Below are 15,984 nucleotides of genomic sequence, written 5' to 3'. Positions count from 1 at the left end.
TCTAGACCATCCTGGTCAACATGGTGAAACCCTGTCTCTACTAAAAATGCAAAAAATTAGCTGGGCATGGTGGCGCGTGCCTGTAATCCCAGCTACTCAGGAAGCTGAGGAAGGAGAATTGCCTGAACCCAGGAGGTTGCGGTGAGCCGAGATTGCGCCATTGCACTCCAGCCTGGGTAACCAGCGAAACTCCGTCTCAAAAAAAAAAAAAAAAAAAAAAGGTACTGGGAAATACTGCGGTAAAAATTATTGTTTTTGACTTTCAGATTTGATGAAATTGAATTAGTTGACACTTTGGTCTGTTCACATCAGTAAGGTTGTCACTTTGCTCTTGTTTAGATGACAAAGCATAAACTCAAAACCAGTAGTGCAGGGGAGAACCCTAGTCTAAACAGTAAAGCGTGAACAGGGTATGTTTTCTGTGACATTTTCTCAGTTAAAGCATCTTCTTCTGGGAAGCTTTTCTTGGCATTCTCTCCCCTGCAAGCTTCCATAACACCTATTTGATACTTCTGTTTATAGCACCTATCATTTCTATTTTAGCTGTTTTTTTATTAGTCTGGTAAAATACTTTTGTCTTTGTAGTCCAATTGCCTGCCACATAGTAGGCCCTCAATAAATGTGTTTACTTGAATGAATAGACAAATATAGAGGAGTTATACCTGACAGTAGTCAATAGAGAGATCTGTTTATATGTTATGTGATAGTCTGCTGTTTATATGTTATGTGATACTTGGGTACCTGACTTTATTTATTTAATGAGATAGGGTCTCACTTTATCACCCAGGCTGGAGTGCAGTTCACAGCAGCCTTGACCTGCTGGGCTCAAGCAGGTCAGCCTCCAAAGTAGCTGGGACCACAGGTGTGCACCGCCATACACAGCTAATTTTTTTATTTTTGGGAGGGGGATAGAGACAGGGTTTTGCTGTGTTGCCCAGGCTGATCTTGTACTCCTGAACTCAAGCCATCCACCCACCTCATCCTCCCAAAGTGTTGGGATTACAGGTGTGAGCCACTGCGACCAGCCGGTACCTGACTTTATGTCTGCTACATCTTAGATAAAATAAGAGCAAGTAGAATTTTTAGGGAACCAAATTTACAGCTTTAAAAAAATTAGCCTTTTTTTTTTTTTTTTTTAATATGATTTATTTGGTAGTAGTTAACCTAGAAAGTAAAGGATGAGGCCGGGCGCGGTGGCTCAAGCCTGTAATCCCAGCACTTTGGGAGGCCGAGGCGGGTGGATCACGAGGTCAAGAGATCGAGACCATCCTGGTCAACATGGTGAAACCCCGTCTCTACTAAATATACAAAAAATTAGCTGGGCATGGTGGCGTGTGCCTATAATCCCAGCTACTCAGGAGGCTGAGGCAGGAGAATTGCCTGAACCCGGGAGGCGGAGGTTGCGGTGAGCCGAGATCGTGCCATTGCACTCCAGCCTGGGTAACAAGAGCGAAACTCCGTCTCCAAAAAAAAAAAAGAAAGTAAAGGATGATGGTCCTAATGTTTAATTTCCAATAAAGAGACTATATGTAGTTGTGCAATTTGTTGAACGGTTAGGGGACTGAGAAATTCAGAGATTTAATGATAAGTTTTGGCCGAGCATGGTGATTGACTCCTGTAATCCCAGCACTTTGGAAGGTTGAGGCACATGGGTTGCTTGAGCCCAGAAATTCAAGACTAGCCTGGGCAACAAAGGGAAACCCTGTCTCTACAAAAAAATAGAAACATTAGCCAGGCATGGTGGTGTACACCTGTATTCCCAGCTACTCGGGAGGCTGAGATCAGAGAATCACCAGAGCCTGGGAAATTGAGGCTGCAGTGCCATGATTGCACCACTGCATTCCAGCCTGTGCAACCGAGTGAGACCCTGTCTCAAAGAAAAAAAAACAATAAGTTTTAGAGGCAAGGTAGGTAAAACATTTCCTGAGAACTTGGTGCATTCTTTGTGTTTGAAATTGACCCAAAGTATTTGGCACAGTATGGCTCTAGAGAAAGGTTTCTCAGCTTTGGTGCTTTTGACACTTAGGGCCAGATAATTATTGTGGTGGCTCTGTTGTATATTGTAGGATGTTTAGCAACATCCCCAGCCTCTATCCATTAGATACCCATAACACTTCCTCTGCAGGTTGTAACAATCAGGAATGTCTCAAGAAATTGTCATTATTGCCCTTGATTTAGACTACTACTGTAGTGAAAACATTTCAAATATATTATTAAAATCGTACTTTGGCTTCACATTTGTTTGCATTGCATATATATATATATATATATATATATATATATATATATTTTTTTTTTTTTTTTTTTTTTTTTTTTTTTGAGACAGAGTCTCTGTCGACAGGGGCCAGGCTGGAGTGCAGTGGTGCAATCTTGGCTCACTGCAATCTCCACCTCCTGGGTTCAAGCAGTTCTCCTGCCTTAGCTTCCTGAGCAGCTGGGACTACAGGTGCGCGCCACCATGCCCAGCTGATTTTTGTATTTTTTAGTAGAGACAGGGTTTCACCATGTTGGCCAGGCTGTTCTTGAACTCCTGACCTCGTGATCCACCTGCCCCGGCCTCCCAAAGTGCTGGGATTACAGGCGTGAGCCACTGCGCCCAGCCACTTTTTTTTATTTAATTGAGACAGAATCTTGCTCTGTTACCCAGGATGGAGTGCAGTCTCTTGATCTTGGCTTGTTGCAACCTCTGCCTCCTGGGCTCAAGCAATTATCCTGCCTCAGCCTCCCATGTAGTAAAAGCTACAGGCTCACGCCACCATACTTGGCTAATTTTTTTTTTTTTTTTTTTTTTTTTTTTTTTTTTTGTATTTTTAGTAGAGATGGGGTTTCACCATATTGGTCAGGCTGGTCTTGAACTCCTTACCTTGTGAGCCACTGTGCCTGGCCTGCATTTTGTTAAAATAAATAATTGGTGAAAGACCTTTAAATTTTTTTGGTGGGGGTGGGGAATGGAGTTTCACTCTTGTTGCCCGTGCTAGAGTGCTGTGATGTGATCTCGGCTCACTGCAACCTCCGCCTCCTGGGTTCAAGCAGTTCTCCTGCCTCAGCCTCCCAAGTTGATGGGATTACAGGCGAGTGCTACCACACCCAACTAATTTTGTTATTTTTAGTAGAGACAGGGTTTCACTATGTTGGCAAGGCTGTTCTCGAACTCCTAACCTCAAATAGTCCACCTGCTTTGGCCTCTCAAAGTGTTGGGATTACAGGCGTGAGCCACCATGTCCAGCTGTAATTGCCATATTGAGGAGTTTGTATTTAATTCAGTGTAACAGGAAATGCTTGCATTTTTTTATTTAGTAAGGAAGGAAAAAATTTTTTTTGAGATGGAGTGTCACTTTGTTGCCACACTGGAGTGCAGTGGCACAGTCTCACTGCAACCTCTGCCTCCCAGCTTCAAGTGATTCCCCTGCCTCAGCCTCCTGAGTAGCTGGGACTACGAAAAATTATTAATATAGAGGTAGCTCCACGCCCGGCTGAGTGACAGAGAGTTTTAAACACAGATGTCTCACACCAAAGCTAATATATTCTTTTCACTCTAAAATGATTAGGGTGGCTGGACACGGTGGCTCATGTCTGTAATTCCAGCACTTTGGGAGGCCAAGGTGGACAGATCACGAGGTCAGGAGTTTGAGACTAGTCTGACCCACATGGTGAAACCCTGTCTCTACTAGAAATACAAAAATTAGCTGGGTGTGGTGGCAGGCACCTGTAATCCCAGCTATTCGGGAAGCTGAGGCAAGAGAATTGCTTGAACCCCGGAGGCAGAGGTTGCAGTGAGCCCAGATTGCACCACCGCACTCCAGCTTGGGCAACAGGCACGAAACTCTGTCTCAAAAAAACAAAAAATTTAATAAAATGATTGGGGTTATGTTAAGGCAATGAAAAAATGCTGCTCAGTGCTGTTGGAAAAAGCTATATAAGATACTATGGACTGTTTAAAATTAATTTACACCCAGTGAGCAATGTGAAGACATCTTTACCCACAGCAGCAAACAGCTCAGGTGGCATGTATAACAACAAATATATTACATAACTAAAAGCAGCTGGGAGATACTAATTTACATAATCTGGGTTGGAAAGAAGGAGGGGAAGTAAAATGTTTTGTTTTTGTTTTCATTTTTGTTTTTTTGAGATGGAGTCTCACTCTGTTGTCCAGGCTAGACCTCTGCCTCCTGGGTTCAAGTGATTCTCCTGCCTCACCCTCTCTTGTAGCAGGGATTACAGGCGCCCACCACCACGCCCAGCTAATTTTTGTAAGTTTAGTGGAAGCGGGGTTTCGCCGGGCGCGGTGGCTCAAGCCTGTAATCCCAGCACTTTGGGAGGTCGAGGCGGGTGGATCACGAGGTCAAGAGATCGAGACCATCCTGGTCAACATAGTGAAACCCCGTCTCTACTAAAGGTGCAAAAAATTAGCTGGGCGTGGTGGCGCATGTCTGTAATCCCAGCTATTTAGGAGGCTGAGGCGGGAGAATTGCCTGAGCCCAGGAGACGGAGGTTGCGGTGAGCCGAGATCGCGCCATTGCACTCCAGCCTGGGTAACAAGAGCGAAACTCTGTCTCAAAAAAAAAAAAAAGAAGCGGCGTTTCACCCTGCTGGGCAGGCTGGTCTGGAGCTCCTGACCTCAGGTGACCCACCCACCTTGGCCTCCCAAAGTGCTGGGATTACAGGCGTGACCCACCAAGCCCTGCCAGTAAAGTGTTTTTATATTGATAAGACTCCAAGGGTCTGTGGCAGTCTTGTGAAACAGATTAGGTTTGAGCAGCAATTTTTAGAAAGAAAAGGAGATAGAATTTTTAGAGAGGATATGATGTTCTAACCAAGGGAATGGTTTGATCATAGATCTTTCCTAGGGTGGATACTGTAAAACAGAAGGTTGCAGATAGTTTTGTTGGGCTATGTTATTAGGGAACACTGGGCTGATTAATCTTTTCTACCTGGAATTCCACCCAGCCTCCTTTCCCAGCTCTCTTTTCTCATTTAGGGCAAAAATTTTCGTTCGGTTTAACTGTGGGTGATAATCCCTGTCTTTCCTAGTATTTTCATGATTAGATGAGAGAATGTATGAAAAAATGCCTTGTAAAGTAGGAAGTACTATACTAGTCCATTCATCTAACAAATATTGTTTTTGCTCTTTGCTGACTTTGATACAAAGAAGCTTAATGAAGTGGAAAGGAAAAACTACTAGTTATGTAACTTTCTGGAGTTAGCAGAAGATTGGAAATGTCTTGGGAAGCTTGCATAGTCTTTCAGATAGTCTTTTTTTTGTTTCTTACTTTATAGAATTTGTTCTACTCAATCAGATAGTCTTAAAGTTGACAGTTGCTTGGGGTTGTTTTCTTTTGACCACATTTCAGGATGTCCACCACTTTTCTGTGTAGAAGACTAAATTTTGTCATTATACCTAGAGTTCACAAAGATCACAAAAAGATATCTAAAACAGGACATCAGTTTATAGAGCTTCAGTTTGGACAGTGTGGGAATATATGTCTGTCCATTGATTGGACTATGGTGTATATTATAGGCTGCTTCCTGTATCTGAGAATCTGAATTATTAGGAGATTTTTGAGCATAGAGTACAGGGTAAAATTAAAGGTCTGTTTTTTAGAACATTATTTCATTTTTATTTTTGTTTTTTAAATATACCAAAAAAAACCCAGCAATGGGTATAAATAAGTCCATTCATAAAAAAAGGGGAAAGGTTAATCTTTGTTGTAAATGTCATCTTTGCCATGGGTATGCCTTATAAATTATCCTTATTTCATAAAAGAGATTATTTCTGGTGACTAGAACTCCCATATTTGACAGAGAAATGTCTTTCTCTGATAGTGCTGGGTTACTAGTGCCAAATATTGGTTTTGTAGGTTCCCCATGTATAGTGAATGCAAGGCCATTTCCCTTTATTGGCGGTGTTCTTTCTCTAGGAGCTCTAGGCTCTAGACTCCAGAAGCATTGGCTGCTGGAGTCAGCAACAGCTTTGTCTTGGACAAATTGATTCTTGTGCCTCAATTTCACCCCTTGTAAAATAGAGATAAAAATACCTGCCTTATTGGATTCTTGGGAGGTTTTCATGCGATAAGTCATAAATAGCATTTAGAACAGTGTGTGGGACATAGTAAGAACTCAAATGTTATCTTGTATTTCTTGGAGTGCGGGGTGCGGGGGGTGTGTGGTGGGGGGGTGGGGGGGGTGTGGCGGGGGTATGTGGTGGGGGGAGGTTGGTTGCAGCTTGGACCAGTTTAACATATTTGAAAGGATAAAGGCTTAAATGTGTGATACGCCTTTAAACTTGAACGGGTTTATTTTTGTCTCTTGGAATCCTTTTTTTTTTTTTTTTTGAGACGGAGTTTCGCTCTTGTTACCCAGGCTGGAGTGCAATGGCAGGATCTCGGCTCACCGCAACCTCCGCCTCCTGGGTTCAGGCAATTCTCCTGCCTCAGCCTCCTGAGTAGCTGGGATTATAGGCACGCACCACCATGCCCAGCTAATTTTTTGTATTTTTAGTAGAGATGGGGTTTCACCATGTTGACCAGGTTGGTCTCGATCTCTCGACCTTGTGATCCACCCGCCTCGGCCTCCCAAAGTGCTGGGATTACAGGTTTGAGCCACCGCGCCCGGCGGAATCCTTTTTTTTAAAATGGATTTTGCTACATTTTTGGAGTAAAATCCAAATGGATTGGAAAATACAGTTAATGCAAATAATCTGTATTATCTAGATCTTTTGTTATTGTTTGTTGAGACAAAGTCTCACTCTGTTGCCCAGACTGGAGTGCAGTCCCATGATCTCGGCTAACTGAAACCTCCACCTCCTGAGTTTAGGCAGTTATCATGCCTCAGACGCTGAGTAGCTGGGATCACAGGTGTGCACCACCACTATCAGCTGATTTTTGTATTTTTGATAGAGATGGGATTTTGCCATGTTGGCTAGGCTGGGCTAAAACTCCTGGCCTCAAGTGATCTGCCCACCTTGGCCTCCCAAAGTTCTGGGATTACAGGCATGAGCCCCCGAGTCCAGGCTTGTTATTGTTAATAGAGGAAGTAAAATGTTACATGTTCTTTCTCTGATTATTCAATCAGTAGTCACAAACTGAAAACGTACAGGGACCAGGCAGTTGATATAAATGAATAGTATTGGGTGGGTATTCTGGCACTTTGAAGAGGGCGTGTTCTCACAGAAGAGAGGTAGAGAGAGGGCATTGCTGCTAAACTCCAGCCTGTTACTGCCATGAAGTAATTATAGTCATAGTTTGCTTAATTATCAGGTTTTTCATGAGAAGCCAAAAATCTTCCCCCCGCCCCCATAACCCTGTTTTAAATGTTACCAACTAGGCCAAGCCTAACCTGTAATCCTAGCACTTTGGGAGGCTGAGGCGGGCAGATCACTTGAGGTCAGGAGTTTGACATCTGGCCTCATGGTGAAACCGTATCTCTACTGAAAATACAAAAATTAGCCAGGCGTGGTGGTGCGTGCCCATAATCCCAGCTGCTGAGGAAAGCCCAGGCAGGAGGATCACTTGAACTCGGGGGCAGAGGTTGCAGTGAACCAAGATTGCACTACTGCACTCCAGCCTGGGAGACAGAACGAGACTCCATCTAAAAAAATAAAATAAGAGAAAATAAATGTTGTCAAGTAGTTTAAATGCATTTGTGTGTATGTGTACAATATACCATTTAGTGGACCAAACAAGAAAGCGCCTGCTAGTTGCATCCAGCCATTCTGTGATCTCTTCCTTTGTGCAATCTCTGAATTAGATGATAAATTCCATCAGGAATCTTCTTTTTCATGGCTTCCTTTTGTTGTGAAAATTAATCTAGCATAATTTAGAATTTAACTTGTAAAGCAATTTGATTACTCTGTATAGGAAATCCATGAGCCTCACACATTGGTGTGCCAGAATGTAGGAATCCATGGGCCCTACATCAGGCACCAGAATGTAGGGAGCCAGCCCTACATCACCCGTGGGTACCCCGAGTTCGGTGGCGACAAAGGAATGAGGAAAAGACAGATTAAGAGAAAAAGTGGAACTAAGGGGCTATCACTTTATTACTTTGGAGGCCACAGTGAAGGCCCCTAGCTTATCCACACTGTTTATTGATTACAATTACTTTGATCTGCAGGATAGGGGTGGAGTAATGGTAGGGAGAGGGTGATGGTGGAGTGAATCAGTGAACCGGAACTGGTGTGTCATCCTAAGGATTGATAACCGTGGTGGTTTGGGAATTTCACAAAACAAGAATATGTGGTTAACTTTAGCTTATTATCTATGTATAGCTGATAGACCAAGGGCCTTACAAGGAGCCTACAAGTTTGGCTACATAGTGCTATCAAGGGGTTTTACATACTTGAGCACAATGTTTATGGTAACAGAGCCAAGGTCACCCTGCACCAGAGCATGAGGCACAAAGAGGCCTTCGTCCTTAGAGGCTTCCTGTGGCCTTTTGCAGTTTGTTGTTCCTTGTTTATATGTTACTTATAACCAGTTCAGGCACTCTGTAAGTCCTTTCTCCTTTGCTGTTTTCCCCAACAATTCTGTGTTTTAAAAACACATTCGTGGTGATTGTCATTAATTTAGAAAATGAATACATCCATGTTTCAGACCCTGTGATAGATCCTGGGATGGTAAACAAATAATACTGCCCCATCATGGTCAAGTTCATTGTGAATTGAGTGAGGGAGAGTGTTGGAGTTTAGAGGTTGAGTTCCTTGGGACTGAGTCTGAATTGGAGATCATCTTGCACAACTTTTTATTTTTATCTTTTTGTAGAGATGGGGTCTCGCTATGTTGCCCAGGCCAGTCTCAAATTCCTGAGCTCAAATGATCCTCCCTCCTTGGCCTCCTAAAGTGCTGGAAGTACACGTGTGCTTGAGCCACTGTGCCTGGCCCTGTGTAAGTTTTATTAGGAAATGTTCTTGGGTTCACCACTTGTAGGAGAGAAGGGAAAGAGGAGGACAGGGCTGAGTTGTGATGTTGCCTTGAAGGTGTAGGCCAATCCTATGGAGAGTATGAAGCTAGGGTCATCTTTTAGACTTACCCTATATTGGAGCAAAGGGACCTGGCCTTTGGCCATGGATATTGGCTGTCCTAGGAAGGGAGTATGACCTTGGGTGAGGCTACGCTCTTAAATGGAGGGAGTTTTGAAGAGAACTGACAGCTGACAGCTGTCTTCTGCAAACACTTTTCAGCAGCTGGTACAACAAATCCTTCAGTCCTAAAGGAAGGTCTGTGTACTACTCGTAGGTGTTTCACAGTGTTCAGTATTGGGACTCAGGGTCAACATAGATATGTGAAAAGAAAGCACCATGTGCAGTACAAACCCAGAGGAATAACTAATTGCTAGAGAGAATTAGAGAAGGTTTGATGGCATTTGAACTGGGTTGTGAAGAATGAATTAGGAGATTGTTTGGCTAGAAGTAGAGAGGGGGTCATTTTTCATTGAGTCAATGACAGTTACAAAGCAGAGTAAGGAAGGTGAATGGTTAATATTTGAAGAGCAAAGGGTTAAACGTGTGAGGTATTTTATTTTATTTTATTTTATTTTTTGAGACGAGTTTTGCTGTTGTTGCCCAGTCTGGAGTGCAATGGTGCAATCTTGGCTCACCTCAGCCTCCGTCTCCTGGGTTCAAGCAATTCTGCCTCAGCCTCTTGAGTAGCTGGGATTACAGGCATGTGCTACCCAGATGCCCAGCTAATTTTGTATATTTAGTAGCAATGAGGTTTCTCCATGTTGGTCAGGCTGGTCTCGAGCTCCCAAACTCAGGTGATAACGTCCACCTCAGCCTCCCAAAGTGCTGGGATTACATTCGTTAGCCACTGTGCCTGGTGAGCTATTTTAATTTCTAGCAACTGTGGTAAAAATCATGAGGCTGCTTCTCTAATCTTGATTCATGGTGATAATTTTTGAGAAAGCATCCCATTGTGATATGGCTTAGAGACTAAGCTGAACACTTCTTGCCAAAACTAAAAAGACAGGCTGAGTTTTATTGAGAAGCTTTCTTCCATAAGTCTAAATTGGATTTGCTTCCTGCATTGTTTTCCCTTGTTCTGAGGCCTGGAACAGATGAATTTCCTTGATACTTAAAATACACATTCTTGATTGTTGCTTACTATAGTTCTAGGATTGAAGGGGTCCATGGGAAGTTACAAGACAGGTTAAAATAGGACTCCACCACTTATCACTTCTTTGACCTTGGGGACACTTGCCAAATGTCTGATCCATTTTCTCATTTGTTAAATACAGATGTCTTCCAGGATATTGATTACTGCCTAAAAAATCCCTTTGTGAAATATGTGTGTGATACTAGGTTACTGTGTTAGGATAAGATTATTAAAAGTCAAAATTAGGCCAGGCACGGTGGCTCACGCCTATAATCCCAGCACTTTGGGAGGCCAAGGTGAGGTTTTTTTGTTTGTTTTTGAGACAGGGTCTCACTCTTATCACCTTGGCTGGAGTGAAGTGGCATGATCATGGCTCAGTGCAACCTTCACCTCCTGGGCTCAAGTAATCCTCCCGTGCCAGCTGACTGAGTAGTTCGGATTACAGTCGCGTGCCACAATGCCAGGCCAGTTTTTAAAATTTTTTTTGTAGAGACACGGTTTCACCATGTTGCCCAGGCTACTCTCAAACTTCTTGGCTTAAGCAATCCGCCCGCCTCAGCCTCCCAAGCTGCTGGGAATACAGGTGTGAACCACTGCACCTGGCCAGAGGTGAAGGATTTTCATCAAAGGTTTTCTGTAATCTTAGAAGATAGGTAAATGGGGGACCATAGAGAAGAATCATAGGGCATAATCTTGAAGAGAATGTCAGGACACCAGAATCTCTGGGATTTAGAGATAGATAGCGGGGCATGCATAATTTGAAAAACATTTACTGTTACCATATTTTATATCCTTTGAAGGTAGCAGAAAAAGAAACTTTATAATACAAACTATGGGAAATAAAGCTTTGGCAGGGTGTGGCAAGTGGGATCATGCCTGTAATCCCAGCACTTTGGGAGCCCCAGGTGGGTGGATCACTTGAGATAAGGAGTTTAAGACCAGCCAGGCCAAAATGATGAAACCCTGTCTCTACTAAAAATACAAAAATTAGCTGGGTGTGGTGTTTCATGCCTGTGATCCCAGCCACTCCAGAAGCTGAGGCAGGAGAATCACTTGAACCCGGGAGGTGGAGGTTACAGTGATCCACAGTGTCCCAAGATGGCACTGCTGTACGCCAGCCTGGGCAACGGAGGGGGAGACAGTGTCTCAAAAGAAAAAGAAAAGAAAACCTGACAAACATTTTAGCTTTTTAGGTGGTTGGGATAGCAGACTGTGGTTATAATTTTTGATGGATATAATTCATAACCTCCTAGGTGGATCATATAAACATCTGACCTTGTAGACTTGAAATATTTATTTACTAAAAAGGAAAGGAGGCTGGGCGCGGTGGCTCAAGCCTGTAATCCCAGCACTTTGGGAGGCCGAGGCGGGTGGATCACGAGGTCGAGAGATCGAGACCATCCTGGTCAACATGGTGAAACCCCGTCTCTACTAAAAATACAAAAAATGAGCTGGGCATGGTGGCGTGTGCCTGTAATCCCAGCTACTCAGGAGGCTGAGGCAGGAGAATTGCCTGAACCCAGGAGGCGGAGGTTGCGGTGAGCCGAGATCGCGCCATTGCACTCCAGCCTGGGAAACAGGAGCGAAACTCCGTCTCAAAAAAAAAAAAAAAAAAAAAAAAAAGGAAAGGATGGGCGAGGTGGCTCATGCCTGTAATCCCAGCACTTTGGGAGGCTGAGGCAGGTGTATCAAAAGGTCAAGAGAGGTCAAGATATCGAGACCAGCCTGGCGGACATGGTGAGACCCTGTCTCTACTAAAAATACAAAAATTAGCCGGGCGCGGTGGCTCAAGCCTGTAATCCCAGCACTTTGGGAGGCTGAGGTGGGTGGATCACGAGGTCGAGAGATCGAGACCATCCTGGTCAACAGGGTGAAACCCCATCTCTACTAAAAATACAAAAAATTAGCTGGGCATGGTGGCGCGTGCCTGTAATCCCAGCTACTCAGGAGGCTGAGGCAGGAGAATTGCTTGAACCCAGGAGGAGGCGGAGGTTGCGGTAAGCCGAGATCGCGCCATTGCACTCTAGCCTGGGTAAAAAGAGCGAAACTCCATCTCAAAAAAAAAAAAAAAATTCAAAAATTAGCTGGGTGTGGTGGTGCATGCCTGTAGTTCCTGCTATAGGAGGCTGAGGCAGGAAAATCGCTTGAATCAGGGAGGTGGAGGTTGCAGTGAGCCAGGATCTCGCCACTGCACTCCAGCCTCGTAACAGAGCAAGTCTGTGTCTCAAGAAAAAAAAAAAAAAAGGAGACTTAGATTTTAAAAAAGATTGAAAACGGCCAGGTGTGGTAGCTCATGCCTGTAATCCAAGCACTTTGGAGGCCAAGGCAGGTGGATCACCTGAGGTCAGGAGTTCAAGACCAGCTTGATCAACATGGTGAAACCCCATCTTTAAAATAAATAAATAAGATCGAAAACATTTATTTATTTATTTTGAGATGAAGTCTTACTCTGTCGCCCAGGCTGGAGTGCAATGGCGCCATCTCTGCTCACCATAACCCCTGCCTCCTGGGTTCAAGTGATTCTCCTGCCTCAGCCTCCTGAGTAGCTGGGATTACAGGCGTGAACCACCACGCCCAGCTAATTTTTTGAATTTTTAGTAGAGACGGGGTTAGAGACAGGATTTCACCATCTTGGCCAGACTGATCTTGAACTCCTGACCTTGTGATCTGCCCGCTTTGGCCTCCCAAAGTGCTGGGATTACAGGTATGAGTTACCATGCCCAGCCGAAAATATTGTTGTAAAGGGATGGTTATTGTTGGGATCTGAATTTTTTTTTTTCTTTCTTTTTTTTGGGATCTGAATTTTAACCTCATATTACAAAGTTTAATCTTACTCTTCACTCAGGAACAGTGTAGATTAAAGATCATTTTACAAGTTTTATACAGAGTTTGAGGATATTGAATGAGAGTATATACTATAGTTTGAATAGGCCTAAGTTTGTGGAAGTTATGTATTTTCTAAAACAACTGTATTCCATTTTGTGGTCATTAAGAGAGTGATAATGTTTTCTTCTTCCCAGCTTTCTGAAACAGACTCATTTTGAAGATGTTTAATAAATCATTTGGAACACCCTTTGGGGGTGGCACAGGTGGCTTTGGAACAACTTCAACATTTGGACAGAGTAAGTTTTTAAAAATGACAAAAGAGGGGGAAACCTTAATCTCTTCTAAGAACAGATCCACTCTGATAGTTTTAGGTAGGAATTGTATTTGTACTTTCATATTTATAACAAAGTCGTCTTGAAAAAATAACTAGGATAAGATCTCTTTAATAGCTTTTAAGAAAATAGAAATAGGCCGGGCACGGTGGTTCAATCCTGTAATCCCAGCATTTTGGGAGGCCGAGGCGGGTGGATCACGAGGTCAAGAGATGGAGACCATCCTGGTCAACATGGTGAAACCCCATCTCTACTAAAAATACAAAAAATTAGCTGGGCATGGTGGTGCGTGCCTGTAATCCCAGCTACTCAGGAGGCTGAGGCAGGAGAATTGCCTGAACCCAGGAGGCGGAGGTTGCGGTGAGCCAAGATCATGCCATTGCACTCCAGCCTGGGTAGCAAGATCGAAACTCTTGTCTCAAAAAAAAAAAAAAAAGAAAAAAAGAAAGAAATTCTAAGTTTTCCTGACTCTCTGATCATCAGTACAAGATACTTAAAATATTTGTATTATTTTGGTTAACAAAGTTTTTTCAGACCAGAAAATAATTCTTTTAGTGTTGAAGTCTAAAATGCAGTTCTTAAATAACTGCCCTGAACTTTACTCTGTGACTATGATGTGACATTCAGATGTCACAGAAATGTTAAAATGTGAAAGTCCCTAATCCCCACCAACCCTCCTCAGATCTACCTCCCTTCTTAACCCAGTATCGTAGATGACATTAGTTGCCTGTAGCAATCCTTATTCACATTTAAACTTGTTAAGAATTTATTTTTTGAGGTTTCTTTTTTTTACCAGAACCATCCCCCCACCCCCCAAAAAAAATTTTTGTTTCTGGGAAAAACCAAAAAGCCTATTAGACAGTCTAAAAGAGCTGTCACACTTTGTTAAACTTTTTATACTCATCTAAGACTAGAAAGATTGGTATAGTGCACTCTCATGTACTTATGTCTCAACTTTAACAAACATTTTCCCATTTTTTTTTTTTTTTTTTTTTTTTTTTTTTGATAAGGAGTTTCACTCTTGTTACTCAGGCTGGAGTGCAATGATGCAATCTCAGCTCACTGCAACCCCCTTCTCCTGGTTTCAAGCAATTCCCCTGCCTCAGCCTCCTGAGTAGCTGGGACTACAGGCGTGCGCCACCATGCCCAGCTGATTTTTGTATTTTTAGTAGAGACGGGGTTTCACCATGTTGCCCAGGATGGTCTTGATACCTTGACCTCATGATACACCCGTCTCCCTCCCAAAGTGCTGGGATTATAGGCGTGAGCCACCGCGCCCGGCCCCAGTCTTGTTTTTATCTCTTTCTTTCTGGGGGAGGAGAGCATCTTAGCAGATAATTTAATGTAAATCCCAGAACCTTTCTCTAATTGATGAAAAAAAATTTTTTTGAGATAAGATCTTGCTCTGTTGCCCAGGCTAGAGTACATTGGCACTATCATGGTTCACTACAGTCTGAACCTCCCAGAACCGAGCATCTCTCATAGCTCAGCCTCCTCAGTAGCTGGGACCGCAGTTGCACACCACCATGCCTGGCTTATTTTTCTCAACTCACTGTAATATCTGCCTCCTGGGTTCAAGCAATTATCCTGCCTCAGCCTCCTGAGTAGCTGGGATTACAGGTGCATACCACCATGCCCAGCTAATTTTTATATTTTTGGTAGAGATGGGGTTTCACCATGTTGGCCAGGCTGGTCTTGAACTCCTGACCTCAAGCAATCTGCCTAACTTGGCCTCCCAGATTACTGGGATTACAGAGGTGAGCCACCGCTCCTGACCTCCTGGCTCATTAAAAAAATTTTTTTGGAGAGGTAGAATCTCTCCGTTTTGCTCAGGCTGGTCTCCCATCTTCTGAGCTCAAGCAGTCCTCCCGCCTAAGCCTCCCATAGCACTGAGATTATAAGCATAAGCCACTCCACTGGGCTAAGGATTTTTTAAGAAGCATAACTAACAAGCCTCTGTCATACCTAATAAAATTAGAGGAAGTTTTCTTAAGTGGCTTCTGACCTCCTTTTTAGAGAATTCTCCATCTCTGTCTGTGGTTTTTAAACAAAAGTGGCCGTCACGGTCACATTTGGAAGTTTTATTCAAAATACATAGTTTCGGCCAGGCGCGGTGGCTCAAGCCTGTAATCCCAGCACTTTGGGAGGCCGAGGCGGGCGGATCATGAGGTCAAGAGATCAAGACCATCCTGGCCAACATGGTGAAACCCCGTCTCTACTGAAAATACAAAAAATTAGCTGGGCGTGGTGGCGTGTGCCTGTAGTCCCCGCTCCTCAGGAGGCTGAGGCAGGAGAATTGCTTGAACCTGGGAGGTGGGGGTTGCAGTGAGCCAAGATTATGCCACTGCACTCCAGCCTGGGGAGAGTGAGACTCTGTATAAAAAAATAATAAAAAAAAATACATAGTTTCCATCAAAAACTATACACTTGGAATCTGGAGTTGAAACCTGAACATGTATATTTTGAAAAAGCTTCCCATATCATTCTGATGTATTCCCCTAATGAAAGACCATTTATCTTAGTGAGTATGAAGTGCAACAATAGTAGAGATAATCTTAACACTTTAACTTTATTTTTATCTGTAGCTCATAGTCACTAGTTAACTTGGCACCTTTTTTGGGGACCAAGTCCTGCTCTGGAGTGTGGTGTCGTGATCTTGGCTCACTGCAACCTTTGTCTCCCAGGTTCAAGCAATTCTCCTGCCTCAGCCTCCTGAGTAGCTGGTACTACAG

The 15,984-nt window shown here is 43.5% G+C and overlaps 1 protein-coding gene across 5 annotated transcripts in view; it reads left to right on the top strand.

The window, feature by feature from the left end:
- Window positions 1-15,984, top strand: part of NUP98 (nucleoporin 98 and 96 precursor) — a 123,264-nt gene that overhangs the window by 1,948 nt on the left and 105,332 nt on the right. For all 5 annotated transcript variants that reach the window (XM_039470971.2, XM_074400995.1, XM_039470970.2 and 2 more), the window contains exon 2: window positions 13,115-13,216. In XM_039470971.2, coding sequence (XP_039326905.1) covers window positions 13,141-13,216 — 76 coding nt within the window. In that variant the 5' untranslated portion in view covers window positions 13,115-13,140. The remainder of the gene's footprint in view (window positions 1-13,114; window positions 13,217-15,984) is intronic.

This window comes from Saimiri boliviensis, chromosome 6 (genome assembly GCF_048565385.1).
Source record: "Saimiri boliviensis isolate mSaiBol1 chromosome 6, mSaiBol1.pri, whole genome shotgun sequence".
NCBI lineage: Eukaryota > Metazoa > Chordata > Mammalia > Primates > Cebidae > Saimiri > Saimiri boliviensis.
Note: the sequence above shows the minus strand (reverse complement) of the source record. Positions and strands in the feature narration are given on the sequence as shown.